Source organism: Rhinolophus hipposideros (genome assembly GCF_964194185.1).
Source record: "Rhinolophus hipposideros genome assembly, chromosome: 18".
NCBI lineage: Eukaryota > Metazoa > Chordata > Mammalia > Chiroptera > Rhinolophidae > Rhinolophus > Rhinolophus hipposideros.
In genome coordinates this window covers 22,581,135-22,597,305 of record NC_138064.1, presented here as the reverse complement: position 1 = coordinate 22,597,305, position 16,171 = coordinate 22,581,135, and the positions used below count along the sequence as shown (strand labels likewise).

General features: G+C 32.7%; 1 protein-coding gene across 3 annotated transcripts in view; it reads right to left on the bottom strand.

Moving 5' to 3' along the window:
- CRPPA (CDP-L-ribitol pyrophosphorylase A) overlaps positions 1-16,171 on the bottom strand; it is a 222,164-nt gene that overhangs the window by 98,935 nt on the left and 107,058 nt on the right. For all 3 annotated transcript variants that reach the window (XM_081079468.1, XM_081079469.1, XM_081079470.1), the window contains exon 8: positions 15,626-15,718. In XM_081079468.1, the coding sequence (XP_080935594.1) occupies positions 15,626-15,718 (93 nt within the window). The remainder of the gene's footprint in view (positions 1-15,625; positions 15,719-16,171) is intronic.

Genomic DNA, 16,171 nt, shown 5'->3' with positions numbered 1-16,171 from the left:
TAATTACAGCCTTCACAAAGATTTAAAATGCACAGAAATGGAAGAGTGAACATACTGGTAACACGTTAAATGGAGTAGGAATGATGAATATTATAAAACGGAATGGAGTTCTGTACCACAAAGCTGCCCCTGAGGTTGGCCCAGCAAGAAGATCAACCTGCCAAGAGCTAGTGAAACTCTATGGGAGATCAGAGCTGGGAGCAGGTCTGATAATTTCCGTGAAAGTGTTCTAATAGCGAGCATGAAACTGCATTTTTAAATGTAAGTTAATTACATTCACTATTAATTATAGAAGCAAATAATAACTTTGGGAGCCTAAAAATGGTAGAACTAAAACTCTAGACAAGAATAACTCATGTTGGAATGAGAATGCTCAATGGATAATTAAAGTGTGCTGTGTCTGTGTTTTGTTTTGGAGAAGGACAGAAATTAGAAACTTTACGCATGTCTAACTTATAGCTAATTATGCATATTTTAAAAGTAATGGTATTAAGTTAAAACTATATACAACTATACTTTATAGTTTCTGAATTTTCAAAGGGAGAAAAGGATTATGTATATCAACGCAACAAAGCATAACAGGAAAGTAGCAAACAAAACAATTGGCCAACGGCAACAACAAAATAAGTTTGTAGAAGGAATTCCAAATCCAAAACTAATAAAAATAAATGCAATACATTGAACTCTTTCATAGGTAACAGATTTAACAGATTGAAAACAACTAACAATATGCTAGTTATCAGATAAATATCTAAAGAAAACTATGCTGAAAAGTACAAAATAAAAAGATGAAAAAGGCATTCCATGCAAATACCACCAAAAATAAAGGTTGTAGCGATATAATACAACACAGTAGGGTTTAAGACAAAAACCATTAAAACAGATAAAGAGAAATAGTATGTAATAAAAATCAAAACTTATCATAATCATAACCTTATTACCAAGAACATAGGTTTGAATGCACAAAGCGAAAAAAAATGAATTGTATGAACACAATTTCCAAGTCCGTACACATAGAGGGCTGTTTTACTGCATTTCTCTTAGAAACTAATATATGAATCAAATAAAGATTTAAGAAAACAGAATGTCATAAAGACTTCTGATTCAGTGCAGCAGCTAAGTTGAAGATTGGTAAGTTTCTTTCCAAGTTTCTAATTCTATTCCTGTTATTTTGGTTGTTCTTATCCAGGCAAAGTTGCCTACAAGCTGAGGCCACTTCCACATTACATGGACCCAAATCTCTTATTCACCAATCACATGGAAGCTAATTTTTTGTGACAGAGACATATGCCATAGCAAAAGCATCTAGGTTGCACTGAAGTACATGGTACGTGGTACAACAATTTTTAAAAGTTCTCATCAAGTCATGAGTGGAAGACTTTCATTCCAGCTATAGATCAAAAAGATACAACATACACTAGCTCCTTGGAAAGAAAAACGTAACGGCCCTTAAAAAAATGAAAAATCAGCAGGTCAATGCTGTTTACCACAGACTCCATGAGTTAAGGAAATGGTGCATAAAGGTGAGTTCTAGGCAAGCTATTTATAGATCTACAAACTGCCTCTGTTAGCCCACCAAACCTAATACTTCAATTATAAGGAAACCTGAAGACATGTAGTAATAGAACACAGGCGATTAATACAGGTCCTTTGCTTGAATACTTAGTATGTGCTAAACATTGTGCTAGTCAATATAATTAAATTTTAAAGAAGCAGACATGGATATTAACCTTACGCAATGTATAATCGGGTTGACAAAATTCAAACATGAAGAAGTAGGATGCATCTCAAAATGCTCTTTCACCCGGATGGGGAGGCCTGATGACATACGGAAAACAGAAAATAATCTCCAGCAGATGTGTAATTCCTTATATCAAAACCATGAAACTTAAGCATATACTTTATATTGTGCTACTAATTTTGAACCTCTAAAACATACCAACTACTTAGGAGTTCCAGGAAAATCTTCAGTGAGTATAATAATGCAATCAATTTTAATTTTAAAAACAGGGCAGGTTTATACAACCACAGCAGAGGGTTGCAAAATGATCATGATAACTCAAGAGAAATGTAAATGTTTTTGCCTTAATAAAACAAACTTACAGCCTGGACAGGCTTGCATCCATTGAAAAGTAGCTAAACATTTCATCTAGGTTGAGTTCTGCAGATTTGCTTATAGCTAACAAGTAGATATTCTTTGATGTCTTTTTTTGCACTGTTCACTAATTTGCTACATGTAAATTACAGTAAAAACATTTCCCACTTAGGATACCATTTCTAATTGTTCTTTTTCATTCATACATTCAAAAAAGATACTGATCTCTTTCTAGCCCCCCCAAAAAGAATATCTATATATTTTTAAAGGTAGCAAATTCACTCCTATAAACTGGTAAACTGCTTAAACATTTAACATATGGGTAGCTTCATGGCTTTGTGGGTGGGCCAAGTTTCTGGCACCCAGAGTTTGGAAAAATTTCTCTGTGCCTCATGTCGTCTACATTCAGTTGTACACATGCTTTCGATTTGTCTAGTAAACATTTAATATATCCCTGGTCCCAGATGAATTCCAATTGATTCTTTTTAATATTTTAAAATGTGATTTTTCACTTCTTTCTGAGGACAGGTACATTAAATAAAGGACAATAATTAATATCACACACTATATTCTTTAAAACATCACGAATGATCCATAACCCCACATCTAACTCTTCTGTTTCATTCCAGAGCCCATGTTCACAGGAAGGCCATGAGTCAGGATTCATGATAGGAGGAGAAATAGACTTGTTGTTTATTTGACTAAGAAGAGAGTCAATTTGTGAAGCATAAGTATATATCCACATATGCAATACTTAACGCCCACCAAAGTGGAAGGAAGGGCAGTCAAAATGAAAGTTATGGTAATTATCAACTAATTGAGTTAAAAAGAATTGGTAGATAGAATAGAGGTTCTCTGAACCCACACAATGCATACTGCAAAATTATCTACATATGTGTACAGAAAAGTAAATTGTGTGAATTAGGCCGAACATCATCAAAAAAGCACTTTTCAAAAGAAATATGAGGGAAATCTAATAACATGAAACTGGCTAATACTAAGCAGATCAAAGTAACAGTTCATCTTAAGGATTATAAAAAATGAGAAAAACTTTCATCTAACTTCAACTATTTATGAATTATATGGATTCTATTAATGAAAATTGCTTTAATTTAATTAATTGTCCTTTTAAAGAGAAAAAAGAACAAGCTTTTAATATTGAATCACTTCATTTTAGAACAAATTTAAATCAATGCCACTATGAAATTCAAATCATACTTCTAATGAATAGAAACTAATTAAGTTATAAGCTATCATGGAAACTCAGAGCAAATGCTTAACAACTCATTTGTAAATCTTAAAAGAATAAAATATCAGCAAAACTAGTGGGTTGAAAAATAATGGCATGTAACAAAAGATAGGAAATAAATGCATTTTGCATTAAAATATAAACCATATAAAGTTTTAAATGTTTTAGATGTTTCTATTGATTCAAAGAATTAAAAAGATTTAAAGATTTAAATGTTTCTATTGATTCAAAGAATTTAAAAAAATGAGTTCTATAATATCACTATAAATGTGATATTTGTGTACATTTTTTTTCAGATCCTTATTTAAAAGATTAAAGAAGTAATGAAACCAGAACTTCACATTTTAAATAGTCAATACAAAAACCTAACATTTTCTTAAAACGTAAAAAAACATAAAAATGAACATTTTTTTCATATTACTTCACAAAGTGATTTCTCCTATAAGAACTAAACTTCGCCACTGTTGTATTATAGCACAATTAGCTGAAGTATTACATGTATCTATACAAATTAGCATCTGTAGCCTCTGTAAAAAATTTTAGAATCGAAAGTTAAAAGCAATCCAATGATTAATATGAAGCATTGATTTGTTTTGCTAGCATTATTTAAAACATATAACTCTATATTTTTTTCTGAGAAAATTTGTCAGAGAATATAAATTACGGAAGTTAAGAAGTTACAAAAAGGAGGTATGTGATTTTTCACTGAGTTTAGTACATAATCTTTATACACGTTAGTGACTTATTAAAAATTTCATTTTACATGATCAAATTTATTACTGCTTAAGCAACAGTCAATAATTACTACTGTGGTTCTCCACAGGTCATTTAGATAAGTATTACGTGGTATTTTTTAAAAATAAATAATATTTTTGGAGTTCACAAATAGACACTATCTATTGAAGCCAACCACTAAACATTAGTCTTAGAAAAAACACAACACACAGAAATTCCAATTACAGTGCTTCTAATAACAAATTGGAAAATCACTGGTATTTGTTTTGTTGGGTTATTTTTTAATTAAAATATAATACTAGTTGAAGTTTTTATTGCCATAAAAAGTTATGTAATAGAACGAACATTCTACATTATGTAATAGAACGAAGCCAATATAAAAGGTGGCCAAATAAAACAGTCTAGATTTGCACTACTAGAGTATCCACTAGCCATATAGGGCTATTTATATTGAAATTCAAAGTTTTTAAAATTAAATATAAAGTAGTAGCTATACTTCAAGTGCTGAGAGCAACAGGTAGCTAGCAGCTACGATACACAAGAATATAGAAATCAAACATTTCATCATTGCAGGAACTGCTAAGAAGCGTAATTATCTAGCACAAAAGAAGTGTATATAACATCATTGATGGTCATACATCCCATTCGTTTTTTTTTTGGAGGGGTCATTAATTTATGTGTCTGTATTACAAAAGGAATTTTAATTCCTGCCTAAATGTTCTGTTATGACTTCAAGTCCCATTGTAAAAAATTAGAAATGGAATAAGCAAAATTATCTAGAGTCTGAGCTAAAACAGACTGAGTTTATTTCTTATTTACATTTAAAAATATATATACCTGAAAACGTGGGTGGATATGAATGTGTGAGAATAAAACTCCCAAATTGAGAAGGGCCCAGCTTGTCGCTGCCCAAGTGGGAGTAAAAGGGACTAAATTTAGCTTTTTACCAGAAACAGGTAAAAAAGTGTGAAAACTATGTGAAACAGAGAGTTTTAAGGCATGATACACTAAGCAACTAAGGGCATCTCTGAGAGAAGACAAATAAATGATGTGAGCCCTGTATCTGCCCCAATTTACTGCCTTGGCACATGGGGAAGGGTAGTGGATGCTCAGGTTTCAGCCACCCAAAATGATCAGAAGGAACAGTGCCTGACACACACCTAGGGTCAGAAATAGTGATAACAGCCATCACTTAGATCAGAAAACATAACTTATAGGGCATTAGGTAGAGGACTAAGAAGGTCCTTGCCTCAGTTGTGGGAGATAAATACATCACTTAAAATTGACAAAGGTGTTCAAATTAGCCGACAAAGATTAAAAGGGGTATTATAACTGTAGCCCACATATTCCAAAGTTAAGTAGAGAAATAGAAGACATAAAAAAGGACCCAAGTCAAACTGGTAGAGATGAAAACTACAGTGCCTAAGATGAAAAATGCACTGTATTTTTTTTTTTTTAACTCAGGCCTCAGCATGTCTGCCCACAAAGAATGGTACAATGAGGTAACACTTTCATTTCATATGTGTCGAGCTCAACTGAATGACCAGCAGGGCTAAGAAACATCTGCTTGGCATATGCTTTCATCATGGTGTGAGATTAAATGGAGTAACACAGATGAATGAGTGAAATACCGTGTTTCCCCAAAAATAAGACCTACCCCGAAAATAAGCCCCAGTTAAGATCGTCAGCCAGATGGACGCATTTAGTAAGTTATGATGATTTTCCAAAAGAAGATGACATGACAGATTGTTGTACATGAAAAAATAAGACAGCCCCTGAAAATACGCCCTAATGCGTCTTTCGGAGCAAAAACTAATATAAGACTTGGTCTTATTTTCGGGAAAATACAGTAGCACATTCCGTTGATATATTACAATCATAGCACGTAAGTCTGAAAATAACCTTTGTTTAATATTATATTTATGACAAGGCCATTTTCAGGCTTCTAGATCCATTTAACTTCAGAGGATAGGATGCAAGGAGAAAACCCTTCCTCAATTGTTAATATTATAAGTATTTAATAGGTCCATCAGTTTATTGCACAATCCATATAAAATGCAGAAACAGACTAGGAAAAGAAATCTCAACTATCTTCCATAATCTTTGATTTCAAACTTTTCTCTTCATCAAAATAACCTAATATTTCTTATTAAATATATAAATATATGTTATACACATGAACTAAAAGATAAAATGAATGCTCATCACTGCAAAAATTTACTTGCTTAATATGGTAGTGATCCATTTAGAATTTATTTTGAAAAAATATAAAGGAATGTCTCCTCCAAAAATGTTTGACAATCACCCCTTAAATTCAATTTATAGGAGAGAGAGAAATAAAGGCCCACTTTTAAATGAGAAACACTTCAAAGTTTATGCTGTCTTCAGAGTAAATACAGAAAGTAATTTAAAAAAAGACATAAGTAGTCATTTATGGACACAATAAGTTACACTTCCTAACATGAAGCATGAAGATATGATTCGCAAGAACTGAAAACAGACATCTGTACATTAGATGATTATAGCTGTTGTATGAAACAAATTTTTTTTTTCTAAAAGGCAAAATGGAAAAAAAAATTGAACTATACCAAAAAGTAAGGAAGAGAGACTAAATGAAGACAGTAAAAAAAAAAAAAAAAGAAAAGAAAAAGCCCAAAACGTCTGGTAGAACTAGCAGTATTGTTCTCCTTTATAGCTATTACTTGAAATGAAATTTCTACTTATTTCCTCAGACCTAGTTTCCTTCACTTCTGCAAGTCACCACAGAGCATTTCTTTCTAGGGGGCTGCAATGAAACAAGGTGGAATAGGAGACATCATGTCCTCGAATGGCAAGGCAAGTTCAAGTCAATACATATTTCTGAAAGCCTACCCATGTTGTGCGGGTAAAGGGGGAAAGACTCTGAGCATGGGGATGTGAAGGAAAGATTCCAAGAAGAAATATTGTCACTCAAATTTTAAGGATAATACGAGGGAAGCAAACACACGAGAAACATGGTATTTCAGATAGAAAAACCCACCAGAGGAAATACAGATATGTCAGGTAACATGGTGCATGCATGGAAGGAACTACAGTAATTCAGTATTACCAGAGGGCAAATTGCTCAGTGAGAATACCAGAGTAAGGATGATAACATTTAGCAAGATCAAGACCAAGGCTTTATGATCTGACTAAGCTTTGTCCAGCAGGGGATGAGGAGCCTCTGTAAGGTTTTTTTTTGTTTTTTTTTTTCTCTGTAAGGTTTTAAGGAAAGCAGCTTGATAGATTTGCAATTAGCAAAATCTGTCACGGTGGCTATGATGGGGTCAAAACTGAACCAAAAAGAAAGACTGTTGCAAGGGATAGTTTCTAGAGGGGAGAAGATGAATTCAAAAATTTTAAACTTCATGCCCTTAAATATTCCTGTCAAAACTTAGAGGAGTGATGCAGAAATAAAAACATAGCAGTTGGTACATGAGTAATACTTTATGTCATGAGACTTGATGAGCCAGAGAGTATAGGTCTATTAAAGAAATGTTTAACAGATGTTGCAGGTAAAGGTACTAATTAATTGTGGCAAATAGATCATTTACGAATGAAAATTAAACCGAAGTTCAGGAAACTATGGCCCATGGGTCAAATCCAGCCTCCTGTTTTTTGTAAATAATGTTTCACTGTAACACAGCCACACCCTTTTTAAAAAATCTTGTCTATGACTGCTTTTGCACTGTAACAGCAGAGTTAAATAATTGCAATAAAGACATTAATGACCTACAAAGCATAAAATATTTCCTATCTGGCCCTTCAAAAGAAAAATTCGCTAATCCCTAATATAAAGAAGTTATCTCATATGGTAATCTCATACAACCCAGCAACACCTCTTTTGGGTATCTACGCAAAAAATCTAAAAACATTTATCCATAAAGATGTATGTATTCCTAAGTTCATTGCAGCATTATCCACCATAGCCAAGACATGGCAACAACTGAAGTGTCCTTTGATAGATGATTGGATAAAGAAGATGTGGTATTTAGACACAACGCAATATTACTCTGCCATGAGAAAAGATGAAATACTGCCATTTGTAACAACATGGATGGATCTTGAGATTATCATGCTAAGCGAAAGAAGTCAGGCAGAAAAAGTTAAGAACCATATGATTTCACTCATATGTGTGATATAAAACTGAAAGCAACAAAGGGACAAAGAAACAAGCAAAAACACATAGACTCAGATAACAATTTAGGGTAAGTGGGTAAAAGGAGGCCAAATATATGGTGACTAAAGGAGAACTGATTATGGATGGTGAACACACAATGTGATATATAGATGATGTATTATAGAACAATACTCTTGAAACCTATGTAATTTTACTAACCAATGTCACCCCAATAAATTTAATTTTAAAAAAAAGTTTCTCTGATCCAGGCAAATAAAATGACCTGAGTTATCTCTCGCAAAATGAAGAGCATTGTACTAACTGGTTTTTAAGATGCTTTTCTCCTCTAACAATTTGGTTTCTCTTACTTGAAAAGGGCAAGTATTGACATCCCTAATGAACATCATGTGGTAAAGTGAAATGAGCATGAGACATATTCTTAAACTGAGGATAATAACATCTATAATAATCAACTCTCAGGATTGCTCAGAGGATTAAATGAGATCACGTATTTTAAAGAAAAGAGCGCTGACTCATTATCTGAAACATTCAATAAGTATCTGTTATTATTAACATTAACATAATTATACTAAGGATATTCATTAGCAGACCACAGTTGATGGGGGGGTGTCTGAGAATTATAAATGTAGTGGGAGTTCCATCTCCTATAAATCGGAAGAGCAAGAAATACAAGATCACAACTGGATTATTGTTAGTTAAGCAAAAAAATCTCAGAACTCTGTCATTTCCACAAATGTATCAAGTTAAAAAAAAACAGAAATGTATAGTTTTCTCTCAAAAGATCTAGAAATGGAGATAACACTCATAGTATTCAGAAGAGACATGCAGGTGACTGTAAGCAGTGCTGTCATTCCCAATAAGAATTCTACAACAGCGATACCAGGATTATCTTGGAAACACTTGCAGCTTCCATCTTACCAAATACCAGTGAATCCAGTACCCCAGCATGTAAGTAAAATACATATAAGCTTCAAAAGCCCATAAAATAAAACCTCTTGTGCCTGGAAAATCAAATTACACTGTACTTGTCAAAAGTATCACACACAAATTTATTACCAACAGTGTTCAAGCCAAAGCATGTTTGAATCAAGAAGCTTTTTGCACTGATTCCATCACCTTTCTGTACTTTCAATAAAAGAACAGTTCAAGCTTTCCAGAAAATTGCACAAGGAATCTATTTTTAGCTGGCTATAGATTTTTATCCTAAAGCAATAGTGCTTAGGCCTGGTAATATCCTTACCATCTTCCTATCTACTAATGTTTTTATACTTAACCCTCTTCCTATCTGCTCAGTTTTGACTCATGAACAAGGGTTTATTTTTGGTTTTGTTTTTTATTTTATTTTATTTTTTCAGACTAGGAAGCATTCGTACAGAAAAAATTCATAAAAAATATGATCAAACAAACACTAGATAAGACTTGGCAAAGGCACTGTAATATGAAAGATATATTTTTATATTGTTCCTAAACCTGGAATTCTATTAAAATTCCAACATTAAGGAGGCCTTGGAGGAGCGCAGCCTGCCTTTCCAAGAAGGCTTTTGGATAGAGTTTCTATAAGTACAAATAAACAAACACACACACACACACACACACACACACACACACACATTCACATACAAATGAATTGAAAGCTTTTGAATATAAGTGAAATCATTCCAATTATCTCTGCCAACAAATTTGGGATAATCATCTGCCTATTCAACCTTCAGAAACAAATCAAAAAATAGCCTCTAACGTCCCCATCTGACTATCATCCATCCAGTCTCACAAGATACAAAATTGGAGGTTTTATTTCCTTTCTCTCATTAAATCAAGTGCCATTTTTCAGTGTTTCTATCTCTTGAATGTATCTTGATTCCAGCCACTTCTGACCATTCACTCAAAACTTCTATAGTCCTCGCCACAACCATTATTTCTTGGACGACTGCACTAGCGTCCTAACTAAACCAAAAGCATCAAAGAATCTCTCTGATCTCTAACCTTTTCTCTGTGCAGCATCCAGAATGATGTGTAAAATACAAATCTGATCACATCAATTTCTACTGGGTCATGCTGCTTTATAAAGTTCAAACTCCCAAGGCCAATCTGGACCAAGACCTGTCTAATTCAGACCTCAACTCTCCCCAATGTGTAGTGCATTCTCTGTTTCAGATCCACTGGCCCTTTCCACTTCTGACCATTGTAATGTGTTAGTCTTTCCTTGTAGAACTGCTGTTCCTCCTACTACTCATAGAACTGGACCCTGCTCAGTTTTCCAAATTTAAGCTTTCTCTCCTATCCTTAAGAAGATCTCTCCTGGTCCTCTAGTCCAAGCTAAATTGCCCCTTTCTCAAGCAGATCTAGCTACAGTTACCTTGGGGTGGTGGATAGAATGGACAGTGATCAGGGAGACCCCATGAAATCTCAGTCACTGATTCACCTGCCAGGCTAACTCTGGTCATTTTATAATTAAGTTCATATTATTGAGAATCTTCATTTTGGAAAAAAACTTAAATGACATAAAATCATTCCCTTATTTAAATGATCAAAATAAAACAATCTAGAAAATTAGCTTATATCAAAAGCCTCCTTCTTCTAAAGTAAGATGCAGTTTCAAAAAAAAGTATTAATTATTAAATAAGCTACCTGTATGTCTAAATACCTATCACACAGAGGTTCAAAATATGTTACATGAATCTATATTAAGAACCAGTTAGGTAATGAAGAGAAGAGCATAGTTCCCTAAAAAGTGCTAACTAGATAGCTCCTGAAGTGATTTTAAAATGAAGTGGCAAGAAGAAGCATTGGTGTGAGCTCTAACAATTAAGGAATTATTTTCAGAAGATAGGACCCGGGCTAGATGTGGAAGGATAGACTCCTTGGGAGAGGATTGGGGTGGGGTGGGGGAGATTAATCTTGCAACTGTTGTTAAAGAGAGAGAAAAAAAGAAGGAATGAAAAAGAGGAAGAGCTAGACTTAACCTAGTAAAAACCAGATTTTAAAAAGAGGAAGATAGATAAGAAAGGCACACATACAAGACAAACCATAATAAAATAAAATAAAATAAATCTCATGAATCTTGTGATAAGGATTATAGAAAGGTCTCAAAAATGGCTCAAAAAAGTAATACCATTCCATCTAATTCCTATGTAATATGACTAGAATATGACTGAATTGTTCTATTATATCCACACATAAAAGGCATGCAAAGTGGAGCATAGCACAGGAAAAAGTCTTGACAACGTATTGTAATGGAGAATATATTCTTGGAAAGAGAAGCTACTTACATGTCATCAACAGCCTCCTACTCTGCTTCCAGGTAAAGATTCTGAACTAAGGTACTTAGACATAAAAAAAAATCTTGGCCAGGTGAATAGACATTTGTTATTTGCAGACCTAGTACTTGCACCCTAACTAGACTCCAGGTTCAGCATCATTATAAAAAAGATCCCCCAAAACTTAAATCACAGTCTTTCTTCTATTCAACATTACTTTTCCAACAATATATTTTTCTCTGTGAAGTAAAACCCTTTTAAATAGTATAAGCAAAGTCAGGCTTGGCCTATTTATATTAACGCATGTTATATTAATGTGTTATTGATTATAGAAATACAACATTTAATTTCAAAATAATAAATAATATTAAAATATACTTGGTTCTATCTTTATATAAAATACCCTAACATAATTAAGCTAAAGGCCATAACCATTATGTAAAATAGAATCCAGTGCACAAAAAATCAGATGAGAGAAATTCCTAGGCCTATTTTTTTTGATAAATTGAATGACCAAACCAATTGTTTAATTCCTTCTCTAGGACTAAAATTGATGTAAGCTGCCTAACAAATATGGCTAGTCCCTAGTTCCTTTATTTTGCCTCTTATGAATTTCATGTTAAATTTTAGACACTGATTTACGAGGACAACACTGGCAAATAAATTCACAAACAATTTTGCTCATCAGACCAACCTCAGTAAACTATTTAAAATAGGAAAATAAACAGTGATTCCAAATCCAGAGCTTAATCAAGAAAAAAATATTTATGCAACCTAGAAAAAGTCTGCTGGAATTCATTCTATTCGCATATTCCGATAGAACATCACCCTATCTGAAAACAAATAACCTATATTCATGAAAAGAGAGAATACTAGGAAGGTGGGAATCATGTCTTCACACATCATCAGTTACATGTCCTTCACAATTAACCTTGGGGGATTTCTATATCCCGTAAGACAAACTTTCCAGTAACCTTTAGCTATAAGGGAAGAACTCCAAGAAGTTAAAATAACAGTCAATTCTTTCTATTCAACACCTTCTGCAAGAATGACTTCATTCTTCATCTTTGTGTTAGCTATGAATCCCTTCATGACTGAAATTGCAAAACAGTTCTAAAGGTATTTTAAACCAGCATTTATTTAGATTTTATTATTGATGTAAGCAGGAAATACCTGAGACTTATTATATTAGCAGGAAACAAATGAAAACATTTGTAGAATTTATGAAAATGATTGCATCTCTACCACTGAAGCTGCGTACAACCATGAAAGAGAAAACTTGAATGTACTTGAAGTGAAAACATCACAAAAATTCACCATACAATAAAGTGTAATATTCTGAAGAAAAAATCAAGGTATCCATAAAACTACAGTAGCAACATGGTTGAAATTGGAGTAGAGAGGGATTTGGACCTACTCTCAAGTCATTCATTGCCTATATAACACACAAAAAAATCCGTTCAAAAATATATACAAATAAAATTGGGACCAGAAATACATATATGAAATATATACGTATATAAAATATATATGAAATACATATATATGTACACATATGTCTGTACATATATGTACATATATACATATGTGTGTGTGTGTGTGTGTATATATATATATATATATATAGTAAAAAGTAACTAATATGGAGGCAGTGAGAATTACAATACCCTGCTCTCTTTTGTTTGTTTTATAAGTACTTGTGCCTTAAAAACACATTTTCTTAGCTTAGTGATAGCAAAATTAATAGGAGGAAGCATACAGAACTAGTTAGGTAAGGTGACAAAGGTACAAGTCTGGGATCTGTTAAGAAATTTAATAGGATCACAGATTTTTAAAACTTAAATTCAATAAAGGCTCAATACCCTATGAAGCTAAAGTAAGAAGTCATTAGCACTTAAAAGACGGAATTTATGTTTCTCCAATTGTCATTTGTTCTTTATTAAGAAGACATATTAAATACATATATGTGTATATGTATATTTTTAATCTTTTTTCATCTTATTATTTAACACATTCATGAGAGCATAAAAGTAACAAGTGTGTTTGATACATTGCATATTGGATTGATTCTGTTCCTGGCTCTGCTATTGGTGAGCTGTGGAACCTTATGGAAACAATTTACATCTCTGTGACAGTTTCCCCAGATGTGAAAATATCAAGTGTCAATGGATGGTGGTTTTCTATTTTTTTATTTGCTGACATGTTCAAATATTAAACATTTTGAAGTTTTTAAAGATCATATATTCTGATCTGTTATGTCAATAAACTACTTCCCAGTAACTAGAACTACATAAGGCACTTCTAAAGGTTTATTTATGCTTTCAAAGCATTAAAATTCCATACTACAATTTATGTTTTGCTAAAGTGAATTCATGGATTCCTATCTCTCATTAAGCACCAATAAAATTGTCTACGTTGTCAGAGGAAGGTAGAGTTTTCGTATAATCATTCATATAATTCCAGTAAAATTATTTTGCTGTAGAAAAGTGACAAACTAATGTATCAAGTAAAAGTAAAAAGTCTACTTCATATCTAGGTTTTGAACTTCTATTTAGATTTGTTGCCAATTTATTTCTGCTTTTAAAAATTAAACATTTCTTTGGTGCTTATTATACGAATCAGCTAGGCTCACTGGAAAGAAAAAAGCTTTAAATAAGATTATACTGTCCATTATGTCATTTGATAGTAGTACCAAAGGATTTTTTGTGGAAATCCTGCCAGATGCAAATAAATTAGAATCTTTATTTTACTTTTTGGATCTGTAAAGGTATTTTTTGATAGTTTTCCAACTAGTTATACATAATCTTGACTGGAATACAGCTACAGTTAGTTTTATCTCCTGAAACTCTCTTCTCCATTGCTAGGGGGGAAATAAGCAAACAAACAAACAAACAAAAATAACAGCTCTCTGATCATTAATTTCTAAGCCAAGAATCCAGCCTACAATTCAGACTCTTAGCACTTTCGAGTCTTGTATAATTTAGATAAAAGCCTAATGCTCTACTGGAGTGATTTTTATATCAGAAATTTTATGAAATTACCTTTTACTATTTTCATACGTTTAACATATTACTTTATTTTTCTAAACATTTGTTCATCATTATTTAAGTAGCAAACAAAAACGTGCTAGAAGTAGAAAATAGAGAACCTCACATGTCCCACAGTGATAGCTATCATGTCAGATTATTCTAAAAAGAGCATCTAGATACTCCTCTTCAGAGTTGCAATCTGGAAAAGGTACTGGCAGTACTATATACCCCCTGGTAGCCACAAAGAAGAGAAAGTTAACAACAGTAACTTCCGTTAGCTGTCAGCTAAGGATAAAACATTTGGATCCATGATGACTTATACAACAGACTAAACTAGACCAAAGAGCATCAGAAATCACATCTGAAAAGGACTCTCAAACAGGATTTCTAATAATTTAACGTTACAAAAGAAAGCATTGGTTTTTAATGTTTATAGGGTTTTTTGCTAAAAGACATAAAAAGGGATCTAATATTTTTTTTTAATTCTTTTATGCCAACCAGTCTCAATGAAAAAAATTTAAAAAGTTTGTTGTGTTTTTTTTTTCAAGTAGGGGATATTCTCCTAATACAAGGTGTGCTTGTTATCGGAGTATGTGTTTCCAAAGACTCACAGTTCAATGACTGCATATGATAAGAAATGTCATCCCAACACACACACAGAGTCATTAAGAAACAGAAGACTTATAATATGACCCCATCCAACTATTTCTACCCACTCTAATGGTGACATCTATTTCAGCCCAAGTAGTCAACAATACCATGGTAATATGCTAACTAAAGCTCTTTCAAATTATCTAAACATCTAATCAACTCAGCAACACACTTTGAGATTTTAATGAAGAAAAAGAAATGAAATTGATTGCTAAGGTGAATTAAATTGTTTTCCAAATCTGTCTCATCAGCCAAACAATTGCAGTAATAAGGGCAAGCAGTTATAGAAATCATAGCAAGAGCATAAACTCAAGAATCCATAATGAGAAGCGTCTTCTGGGTTTGGTTGGATTTCCTCAGTTTGATGAAATTTGGTTAAATAGAAAAGCTGAATTCCAAGAAACGAAGCATAGTTTGAAGAGACAAAGCTACCTTAATTCATTCACTTACTGAAATCACAACAACAGGGTACAAAATGGAAAGATCACTCTCTTTAAGCACATCCAGTAGTTTCTGGGTTTCTTCAAATTCATAGGCCCTAACCTGAAAGACCAGAAAAATAAAAGGAAGTGAAAAGTTCTTAAATTTAAAATTTAATTCAAGGAGCAAAATGCAGAACTTTTAGATAATCATTCAAAATATTTATCAAACTCAATTTTTATTTCATGCAATTTTAAAGGACAACCATAAGTTTATACTTATTGAAATTTGAATGATTTATTAATTGAAACCTGTGTCATTTTATCTGCTTTATACTACATACAAGACATAAAATTGAAAATATTTTCTAAATAAATATCACTGTTTTCTCATTATGGGAATTAGTTATTAAAAATGTTATTTTCCTTTTTCAAAGGCTAAAAAGTAAAATTTCCAAATACATATCAAATAACACAACTCATCTATCAGAATCTTAAATTCGAATATTTAAGAATCAGAAAAATATGCTATCTTCCACACTACATTTATACAGATTCTCTAGTGCTTTCAATCATT